This window comes from Sinohyriopsis cumingii, chromosome 1 (genome assembly GCF_028554795.1).
Source record: "Sinohyriopsis cumingii isolate HCF-2022 chromosome 1, ASM2855479v2, whole genome shotgun sequence".
NCBI lineage: Eukaryota > Metazoa > Mollusca > Bivalvia > Unionida > Unionidae > Sinohyriopsis > Sinohyriopsis cumingii.
In genome coordinates this window covers 111,129,404-111,141,037 of record NC_142961.1, presented here as the reverse complement: position 1 = coordinate 111,141,037, position 11,634 = coordinate 111,129,404, and the positions used below count along the sequence as shown (strand labels likewise).

The 11,634-nt window shown below is 36.5% G+C and overlaps 1 protein-coding gene across 5 annotated transcripts in view; it reads left to right on the top strand.

The window, feature by feature from the left end:
- The window catches only part of LOC149807605 (cysteine-rich protein 2-binding protein-like), a 92,360-nt gene that overhangs the window by 66,354 nt on the left and 14,372 nt on the right, over positions 1-11,634 (top strand). For all 5 annotated transcript variants that reach the window (XM_089968759.1, XM_089968733.1, XM_089968767.1 and 2 more), the window contains 4 exons: positions 454-580; positions 4,614-4,706; positions 5,111-5,179; positions 9,064-9,176. In XM_089968759.1, the coding sequence (XP_089824885.1) occupies positions 454-580; positions 4,614-4,706; positions 5,111-5,179; positions 9,064-9,176 (402 nt within the window). The remainder of the gene's footprint in view (positions 1-453; positions 581-4,613; positions 4,707-5,110; positions 5,180-9,063; positions 9,177-11,634) is intronic.

Genomic DNA, 11,634 nt, shown 5'->3' with positions numbered 1-11,634 from the left:
ACCTATTTATTAGGCTTACATCTCACTGAGGAACTGGCCTATTTACTATGCTACTGCCTAATGAGTTGTCAGGAAAATTGGACACACATCAGCATATTCCAATAGCACTAATAAATATCCATAGAGTTGTCAGGAAAATTGGACACACATTAGCATATTCCAGTAACACTAAAAAGTGACCATAGAATTGTCCAGAAAATGTGAATCTTCCAATAGCACTCATAAGTATCCATTTGAAAATTGAACAAATTTACCTGGTTATACTGAAAATTCTACTCCCATCACTCAGAGCTGAGACAAACATTCTGTTCAATGGTGACTGCACAAATTCACATATGCCTTGCATCAAAACTAGTAATTGACCTACCAAAGTCATCAGTTAGCAGTAGTGATTGACAATCATGTGTTTAGTAGAATGTCATAAAGAAGAGTTGTGTGCTGACTTTGTTCCAGGTGCCACCTGATGAGTTCCTATGAGGAGAGACAGCTGTTAAAGCAGTTGGATGCAGCAACCAAAGTGTGTGGTGAGCAGTTACCTGTACATATCAACAGACTGCGCAGAAAACTCATAGTAAGACAGGTTGGTTTCAGATGAGATTTATTAAAATTAGAGATGTATAATCATGTTGTTGTAGATTTTACTTTGCGGTATGTCAATTTATACTGTTCTCTGACTGAAAGATTAATGTTGCTGGTCACAATGGTGTTAATTGGAATCAAAGGGCAGATAACAAAGATGATATATAGGTAAAATACATGGCTTGAAAACTCCACAAACCTCAAAATAGAACACTTTGCAAAAGGTGAGGTCTTATTGTTACTGTGTGCTTATGGGGCACGCATACCTTACTCATTGATACATTGGGAAGTGCGAACCTCAACCACAATGCATTCCTAATCAGTGTCCACTGACCATGGACCAGAATGCATACCTAATCAGTGTCCACTGACCATGGACCAGAATGCATACCAAATCAGTGTCCACTTACCATGGACCAGAATGCATACCTAATCAGTGTCCACTTACCATGGACCAGAATGCATACCTAATCTGTGTCCACTGACCATGGACCAGAATGCATTCCTAATCAGTGTCCACTGACCATGGACCAGAATGCATACCTAATCAGTGTCCACTTACCATGGACCAGAATGCATACCTAATCAGTGTCCACTGACCATGGACCAGAATGCATTCCAAATCAGTGTCCACTTACCATGGACCAAAATGCATACCTAATCAGTGTCCACTTACCATGGACCAGAATGCATTCCTAATCAGTGTCCACTTACCATGGACCAGAATGCATTCCTAATCAGTGTCCACTGACCATGGACCAGAATGCATACCTAATCAGTGTCCACTGACCATGGACCAGAATGCATTCCAAATCAGTGTCCACTTACCATGGACCAAAATGCATACCTAATCAGTGTCCACTTACCATGGACCAGAATGCATTCCTAATCAGTGTCCACTTACCATGGACCAGAATGCATTCCTAATCAGTGTCCACTGACCATGGACCAGAATGCATTCCTAATCAGTGTCCACTGACCATGGACCAGAATGCATTCCTAATCAGTGTCCACTGACCATGGACCAGAATGCATTCCAAATCAGTGTCCACTGACCATGGACCAGAATGCATACCTAATCAGTGTCCACTGACCATGGACCAGAATGCATACCTAATCAGTGTCCACTGACCATGGACCAGAATGCATTCCTAATCAGTGTCCACTGACCATGGACCAGAATGCATTCCAAATCAGTGTCCACTGACCATGGACCAGAATGCATACCTAATCAGTGTCCACTGACCATGGACCAGAATGCATACCTAATCAGTGTCCACTGATCATGAAGCTCATACTTGTTGAGTATATTGACTTTCACCCAAAGAGACACAATTTAATTTATGTCGACTCAAACATTTTTATGATGTACCACCAGAGAAATATCTTGGAGTATTTTTAAAGAATTGCAGGTTATATAGAAAAATGTTGACTGAACATTTTAATAATTTCTGCCATTCTCTTATATTTTCTTTTAAAGAATTTTAAGATCATGACCTTAAGTTGTTTATCATGTATCACGTGTGCATTTATTTGTAAGGTTCCTAAATTATTTGGAAATATTTTACATTTTTAGAACTTAACTGTTGTCATTTGCTACTGTAGAAATAGATAAGATTTTAAATTTGTGTATCCATGGTTAATTATAAACTATATTCTCTTGATTTGGTGCTGTGTGTATTAGTGGTGGATCAGAATTGGGGTATGATTTGGTGCTGTGTGTATTAGTGGTGGATCAGAATTGGGGTATGATTTGGTGCTGTGTGTATTAGTGGTGGATCAGAATTGGGGTATGATTTGGTGCTGTGTGTATTAGTGGTGGATCAGAATTGGGGTATGATTTGGTGCTATGTGTATTAGTGGTGGATCAGAATTGGGGTATGATTTGGTGCTATGTGTATTAGTGGTGGATCAGAATTGGGGTATGTACATGATTGTGGTTGGATTTTTATTATTGGTAGATCTGAAAGGAGAACAGTTCCCTGTTTAAGCTCAGGGCAAATATCCTGGTGAGACCAGGAGCCATGTCTTTGAAAATTTTGCCTGTTGTCCCCCATCTAAATACACTGCTTCACATTTATGGGTGACTTTCATGGAGTGTTCTGCTATTGGACCCATTTGGTTAAATTCTCTTTAGGTGGTTTCAGTGATTTCATTTCATTCTATTTCAACACAAAATTTGATGTAAGAAAGAACTGTTGCTTCCTGTCATATATTTTATTCATTTCACAGTTTTGTAAACCTGTCAGATAGTTATGTTTGTTACTTTGGATTAGTGTGGTGGAACTTTGCTTAAGAAATTGCAAATATAGCATTTCCCAATCACATTAGGTTAGGAATATTAGCCTGCTAGCTTGCCATGCCTCCAGATTTGCATAGGTGAATCTGTATTAACTGACTGACTGTATTTTCATATATGATTCTTTGAATTTTAGTATTTTTGGACAGATTATTTCTCAGTTATTGAGGCAAGTTTTATAGCAGTTTTACAGTTTGGTTCCTGGTTTTGATTTCCAGATCTGGAACGTGGATTTCTGGATTAATGGAGCAAATTAATGTTTAGGAATTCCATTCTCGTCAAACTATGGATAGTGAGGTTTCCAGATAAACAGAGTCCAGATTAGTGAGGTTGCTTTGTACACAAATGTCCAAGTCTGAATCTTGATAGTTAATGTATGTTGCTGTGGTGTAAAATGTGCCAAACCCAATCTGAAGTGACCATTATTAAATGTAATGATCAGGTATGGGGGAGAGATTGCACATGTCTGTTTTCAGGAGATGTTATCTGAATACTGCAGTTTTTCACTATTAACTTTCTTATATAACTTTAAATAACAAAATCTTGAAAGAAGATGAGCAAATGTAAGTTTTTAAAAAAATATTGCCCAGTGGCTTTTGATACTTAAGGTTGTGCTCCATAATTTGCACAAAATTTTACTTCTTTACATGTATGTCATCTGCATGATGTTTGATCTCTGTAGTGAAAACTGCCTAGTACTGGGACTGGTTTCATCTCTTATGGTCCAAAGTAAAATTTTCTAGCAGTCTGTCTAATGGTTTTGTTGTACTTTTAATTCAGCCTTTTCATACCCATTTAAATCAAACTTGTGAAGTAGCAAAAATGTGTCGGAAATTCAGTACTTTAGTGCGTCCCTATTCTGACAAATGAGTATTCTTGTAAAAAAACTTTTATGGAAATTTAAGTACCTGAATTAATTTTTTATACAAAAGTTGAAGAAAATCGAACTGGCTAAACTTTTTTAATTTCATCTTTTTAATTTTGTTTAAAATGTTTGATACACTGTTTTGTTTTTTAAAACCAGGAATTCACTTTGAATCCAATAATTTAAATTTGAACCCTGTGGGAATGATACTGAGCTGGATATCTTCACCATAATTTATATATGTAATGCATAAACATAACTGATTCAATCCAACATATTGAAACCAATTCTTGCCAACACAAGCATAAATGGATTCTATTTAAATATCACATGATCATGTTCAAATTTTGGGATTCACTTTTTATTTAGAGGTTCACTCCTCTGCAAAATAAATAAAAAATGTGGAGTGGAACCTAAATCAAATTAGAGGGGGTGGTTGTGTGTGTGATTAGGATTTTTAATATAGCTTTAAAAAAATTTCAGTCATATCGCTACGATGTCTGCAGTGTGGAGTTTATAGTGATGTCTAGAACTGGGGCATCTTGCCACAGACATGTAGCATGATGTCCCACCCAGTCTCATTATCCTGACACCGGGCCAACCAGTCCTAACACTAACCTCTTAATGCTGAGCGCCTAGCGAGGCAGCTGTTAGTACCATTTTTGTATCTTTGGTATAACTCGGCAGGGCAAATTAGAGGGGACATTCGTATTTTATATAATGTTGTCTAAGGATCAGTATTAGTAGATGACAGTAAATCTTTCAGATCTTGAATGCAGCAAGCGGGACACAAAAGTAACAGAAAGTATATATATTTAATCACGACTCATACCTCTATATTTCTGTGTTCATTTTTTAAAATTTTAACAGTTAAAGAGAGAGCATGGCCTACCCTTGTTTGACCTTGATGCAGAATTGAATAGACTGGCAAAGACTCACTGGGGTACGCAGTGGGATATACAGGTGAGAAACACTGTTCTTGAATTTTTGCTCAGTCCTTGGCGAATATATACTTCATTCAGATGCTTAGTTTAGTATATCTCTACTTTGCTCAGGATACTCATTCCAAGGACAGCACATATTGTTTTAAGTTAAATCTATTAATTTACAAATGATTTTTTTTTTCTTTCAAGAGGAATCTCAGTATTCATCAAATCTGATTTACTCCATCCTTCAAGATCTTATTTTAATTAACACCACTCAAGGTAAAACTCGGGCTTTTGGTCCCTAACTAATACAAAAATAACATATGTTGATTTTTTCTCTATTCAATCCTCTGCATGTATTAATTGTTCAGCCATATTTGTCAGTCAGTGTATCCATTAAAAGGTAGAGTATTAAAGGATATCTTTTTATTCATGTTACAGAAAGGTGGTCTGAATATCCCTATTGGACGAATAATGCCAGGAGATGTGAGAATCTTAGACAAATTTCAGGTAGGAGACATGCTCTTAGTTTATGGATCTATATAACCTGTTACCTAAAATTAGGGTTTAATGTGTAAAGAAATGCAGAATAAAATTAATCTTGTTTTAAAAAGAAATTAATTCTGTATATTTTCTAAATCTTGATGTCTTATAAGGACTGAGGGCTGTTTCATTTAAACAGACATGATACCCAGGGAAGGCAGTTTTAAAAAATTATATGCCAGGGTACTTTGATGTCAGAGAGTTCATATTAAAATGATAAGAAACTTCTAAATTGAATCTGTGGGTGGGTACCACACATTAAAAGTGCCTTCCTGGGTCCAAGGTATGCTTTACTTTAACAGCCCTGACCATTAAATTGCTGAGTTAGGGTGGGAAGGATATTGGATATTGTTTTACTTAAAAATACTTTTTGTCAACTGATATAATGGATATACTTAGTTCCATGTTTCTACAAATCAGAGCAAGAATAATCTTTTCAAGCTATTGAGGGACTGGACCTATTTTTGGCAAAATATTCCAGGTACACCCTGCTCCATATTAAATGATTTGTCCCTAATGTTATAAGTAAGCAGACTTTGAAATCAGTAATGTGTATATTTCCCAGCACATTTTTTGTAAGTAGGATTTTTCATCCTTTCTGTTCCTTGTAGGCTTTTCAGAAGACATGTAACTAAGAATATTTATTCTCCTTACTTGGTTGCATTAATTTTAATTGTGCAAGACAGAGGAGTTGTTTGAATGTTTTGCTAGGAATTTTGAACAGGTGTCCATAATTTTGAACAGGTCCCCATAATTTTGAACAGGTTTCCGGAATTTTAAACAGGTCTCCAGAATTTTGAACAGATCTCAATAATTTGAAGATGTTTGCTGAAAGTGAGCAAGATACACAAGAGTTTATTTTCATCCAAGAAATAAAGTTCATATTTGATGTAATTTCTAGAATGGTGATAGGCAGTATTGAAACAAGTAATTTAACCAATGACAGTATTGCACATGTATCCACTTGGCTATGCAGAACTGAAGGGGAGAGATTGAGGTGCAAAACGTACTTATAAACTTTAATTGATGCATATTGAACAAGACTTACTTAAAAGAGTGATCGTGCAAAAATCGGACATTTGCAGTTTATAAGAAAACTATTTGTGCTTGAAAATTACTTTAACTGAAACCTGTAAATACTTAAACAAATCAACCAGTATCAAACTACCTCAGTCAAGTGTGGGAGTTAACTATTTAATGTCATGGGTACATAGTAACCATTGTCAAACTGCCTCAGTCAAGTGTGGGAGTTCACTATTTAGTGTCATGGGTACATAGCAACCATTGTCAAACTGCCTCAGTCAAGTGTGGGAGTTCACTTTATAGTGTCATGGGTACATAGCAACCATTGTCAAACTGCCTCAGTCAAGTGTGGGAGTTCACTTTATAGTGTCATTGGTACATAGCAACCAGTGTCAAACTGCTTCAGTCAAGCATGGGAGTTAACTATTTAGTGTCATGGGTACATAACAACCAGTGTCAAACTGCCTCAGTCAGGTGTGGGAGTTAACTATTTAGTGTCATGGGTACATAGCAACCATTGTCAAACTGCTTCAGTCAGGTGTGAGAGTTAACTATTTAGTGTCATGGGTACATAGCAACCATTGTCAAACTGCCTCAGTCAAGTGTGGGAGTTCACTATTTAGTGTCATGGGTACATAGCAACCAGTGTCAAACTGCTTCAGTCAAGTGTGAGAGTTAACTATTTAGTGTCATGGGTACATAGCAACCATTGTCAAACTGCCTCAGTCAGGTGTGGGAGTTCACTATTTAGTGTCATGGGTACATAGCAATCAGTGTCAAACTGCCTCAGTCAAGTGTGAGAGTTAACTATTTAGTATCATGGGTACATAGCAACCAGTGTCAAACTGCTTCAGTCAAGTGTAGGAGTTAACTATTTAGTATCATGGGTACATAGCAACCCAATATCAATCAAACAGTATAGTCATTCCCTAGAAGGCGTAGGAATGAATAAATGAAATAGACTCAATATCTATTGAGACATTCTGATAATTATGACTTTGCACTATTGCACAACAAAAACAGGGAGTAGCATGTTTCATTAAACAGCATATCCCTCCGTCCCAACAAGTTAAATGGTTCTGTTCCAGTCAGTGTCAATCATATGTAATGTTAGGGATGAACCATTTAATTTTGATGGGGACTTTTAGATATAAAATTTTTCATTTTCCAGAATGCTTGAAAAAATTGTTCTTCCTGTGATTTATTAAAAAGAAAAAAGAAAACCTTGTTATATCCATCATATTTGTTGGAAAATAATATCTTGTGATAAAAGAAACAAATCCCATCCTGGTCTTTTTAAAAAAATAAACTTTTCCCACCACTGCCTTGGAAATTAACATTTTTCAGCTTTGGCATTGTTGTGTACATGGGTGGTATGCCAGTGGATTAAGTAGTCTTTGGTGGTCTTTTGCTTACCCTAGATTTTACAAAAGTTTACACATTGCATGAAGACAAACACAGATAAGAACTATTAGCATTATTGTTGTTTGTGTGATATAGATTGAGATAATCATAATGATACTTCCCAAATTGATAGCAAGTTACATGCCCATTCCTTCAACCTGAACTATCTTCAGTTTGGATTGGATGGTCCGGTGGTCCTCTTGACATAACTGTGCTTTGTAGCCAAAAATAGGTCACTGTCCATCAGCAATCAAAGAGTCCTCATTTGCTCACTTTCTTCCATAGACAGATCTAGAGCAGCAGCCATGCAAGATCCTGTTCATACACTCAAGTACTACTTGGAACATACAGAGACAAATCATGGCACACACAAGTCCCTCTCTTCCAGTGAAAGCTGGGAAATAGGATATCTATTCTCAAGACCATGCTTTGTGGCTGAAATGAGTTATACACTCGGCATACTCTGAGGACTCACAAGATCAGAGTTGCCTCATGAAGATTATCACTCGTGAGAGCAATCTCTGCAAGCCTCGCATTTGAATGTAACATTTCGATCCGAGATATATTAGAAGTTGTTGGCTAGCATGTAAAGTTGAGTTTTTATCTCAGAGATTATGCTTTGTAGAGATAAATCTTGAATCTGGTAGGTCTGGTGGCAGCAGCCCATATTACCACCAGACACAATTAATGCAATCAACACAGCCTATCAGCTTCAGTGGATTTGCCAGTAAAACTTTATAGGTAAGAAGATTTCAGTAATCATATACTTAACATTAGTAGGGGTCACAGATCAAGTGACCCTAGGCTGTGTTGCTTATGTAATCAGGAGAATGGGTTATCATTAGCATGGGGAATCTGGCCATAATTCCTTTGAAGGATACCCAATGGAGAGGTTGCATGCTCAGCGTTCCCTATTCCTATTACCAGTTCTCCTAATTCAGTGATTTGAGAACATATTTGAAGGAGAAAGCAAATTTTTTAGTAAATTGTGTTTCCTCAAGAATACTTACCCAATCACTTTACCTAAAAACCCTCCCATCCACCTTGCCATGCAAGTATTCTCATTAGTATATTGCTCAGCTTAAAACTAATGACACCTGTTGGTGTAAAGGGTAGGTAATGAGCAAAAGTTATTGCCCTTTGTCTATATGATAAATACAGAAAAAGATGATTTTTGTACTTTAGTAGGACTGGATTCACAAGGTAGCAGGCTTATATCCTAATGTTAATGTAATTAGATATGTATTCTCGGGGAAATACAGTTTATTTAAAATTGTGCTATTTCAAGGTTGTTTTGTAAATTTATTTTTGTTAATTGTAATGTTTAAAATTGTCATGCTTATAAAAGGCATTTTCAATTAATATTGTAATTGATAAATACTGACACCCAAGTTGCAATTGTTTTTAATGTTTATCCACTTCAGACTGTCTCACACACAGTGACAGCTCATCTTCAAAAGCATCCTTCGTTCCTAAATCGTCTAGTAGGGACAGAAGATGATCAACTTCAGAGCATCTGTAGTCCTTATACAGCAAGGTATGTATGGTAATGTGGAACTTGTTTTTAAAACTTACCAAAAACTTTATAATTATATTTGAATCTTGTTCAAACAAGCTTTTGAACTCTTGAACTTATTTGCAAGGTCCCCAGAGTGTGTACCCAGTTAAGATTTTTCTTTTTTTTTTGTTGGTCATGGAAGTGCCATAGTAAAATCAGTAAACTGAAGTCCAAGATTAAATTCCTCCATTTGCATTGAAAATTTCAGTTGTTTTTCTGTTGTTTGTGGCAGTTTTCCGAGTTCTTGTCTTTTTGCTGCTTATAAATTTGTGTCTTTTAAGAACGTTTGATGTCATTAAACTCAGTGAGCAATTTAAAGAGTTTATAAGATTTTACATGTTGCTCAAGTTTTCAGTCATTTTGCTTGTTCACATTTTGTCATTGTAGGTATTTCCAATGTCTCTTTATTTTATTAGCTCACCTAGTTGTAAGGCCAAAAATGCTTATGGTATGGACCTGTGTCCATTAACAATTGCTATATTAAGCTTCTTTACAAACACCACCTTGCTGAATTTTGACCAGATTTGTCAAAGAGCATCCTGGCATGATGGCATTCAGATTTGTTAGAGAGCATCCTGGCATGGTGGCATTTAGATTTATCAAAGAGCATCCTGGCATGGTGGCATTCAGATTTGTTAGAGAGCATCCTGGCATTATGGCATTCACATTTGTCAGAGAGCATCCTGGCATGGTGGCATTCAGATTTATCAAAGAGCATCCTGGCATGATGGCATTCAGATTTATCAAAGAGCTTCCTGGCATGGTGGTATTCAAATTTGTCGAAGAGCATCCTGGCATGATGGCATTCAGATTTGTCAGAGAGCATCCAGGCATGGTAGTATTCAGATTTGTCAAAGAGCATCCTGGCATGGTGCATTCTGATTTGTCAAAGAGCATCCTGGCATGGTGGCATTCAGATTTGTCAAAGAGCATCCTGGCATTGTGGCATTCAGATCTGCACAACTGATGCCAATTCACCATTAAATTTGACCACAAGATGACCACAATTGCAAAATAATATAATATAAACCATTTAAGTGACATTTGCACAAAACGTTTAACAGAATTTAATCAAAGTTAATAGAATCATGACCTAAAACTCTTTCAGTGATTCAAGTCAAACTTACTAAAAACAAAAATCTTTTAGCAACTTCTCCAAAACCACTGAATATAATTTGACCAAACTCAAGCGAAAGCATTCCTAATAAGATGTTTAAAATTTGTTCAGATGATATCAGTCTTGACAGCAGATTATACAACAGTGACTAAATATAGAAAAATCTTTAAATTAATTCTTCAAAAAACTGATAAACAGAATTTGATTACATTTGTCAGAAAGTATCTGAGCATGAAGTCCTTTTAGATTTATACATAAATGATAATATATATAAAATATGCATGCTATTACTTAATGTAGGTAAACATTTAACTGACCTCTTTTCCAAAAATGGCTGAATAGAATTTGACCAAACTGTTAACAGAAAGCGTCCTGGCATGAAGAATTTCAGAATTATACATTTTATATTGATCTGACAACGAATATTGATTTTGACTGTTGCTAAAAAGAAGAAAATCCTTTAAATGACATCTTACAACCTCACAACAGAATTAGGTATCTGGCGTAGAGGGTGTTCAACTTTATACAAATGATGCTTATCTATAAGTGACACAATTACTGAAAATGGAAAAGCCTTAAAACGACTTCTTCAAACCTGTTGAATAGAGTTTGGTCATATTTGACATAGTATCGTGTCATGAAGACAGAGTGTGGTCATATTTGACAGATAGTATCTTGGCATGAAGACAGAGTTTTGTCATATCTGCTGTTGTTGTTGTTGTTGTAGGGTTTAACACCATTTTTCAGCACAAGATAGGCTATACATGGCAGCCAGTATACCTTGGAAAAACCAGGAAGAACCACCGACCCACGAGAAGCTAATGGCAAGCTTTCTCAGATACCCACGTTAGATGAGCCTGAGACTCAAACCCATGCAGAGGTGAGATGGCAGTGTTTTGGAACAGTGAGCGCTTTAGACCACTCTGCCACTTGGGGACCCTGGTCATATTTGACAAATAGTATCATGTCATGAAGACAGAGTGTGGTCATATTTGACCTATAGTATTTTGGCATCAAGACAGAGCTTGGTCATATTTGACAAATGTATCATGGCATCAAGACAGAGTGTGTTAATATTTGACAGGTAGTATCATGGCATCAGGAGAGAGTTTGGTCATATTTGACAAATAGTATCATGTCATGAAGACAGTGTGTGGTCATATTTGACAGATAGTATATTGGCATGAAGACAGAGTTTGGTCATATTTGACAGATAGTATCTGGGCATGAAGACAGAGTTTTGTCATATCTGTTGTTGTTGTTGTAGGGTTTAACACCATTTTTCAGTAGAAGATAGGCTATACATGGCAGCCAGTATAA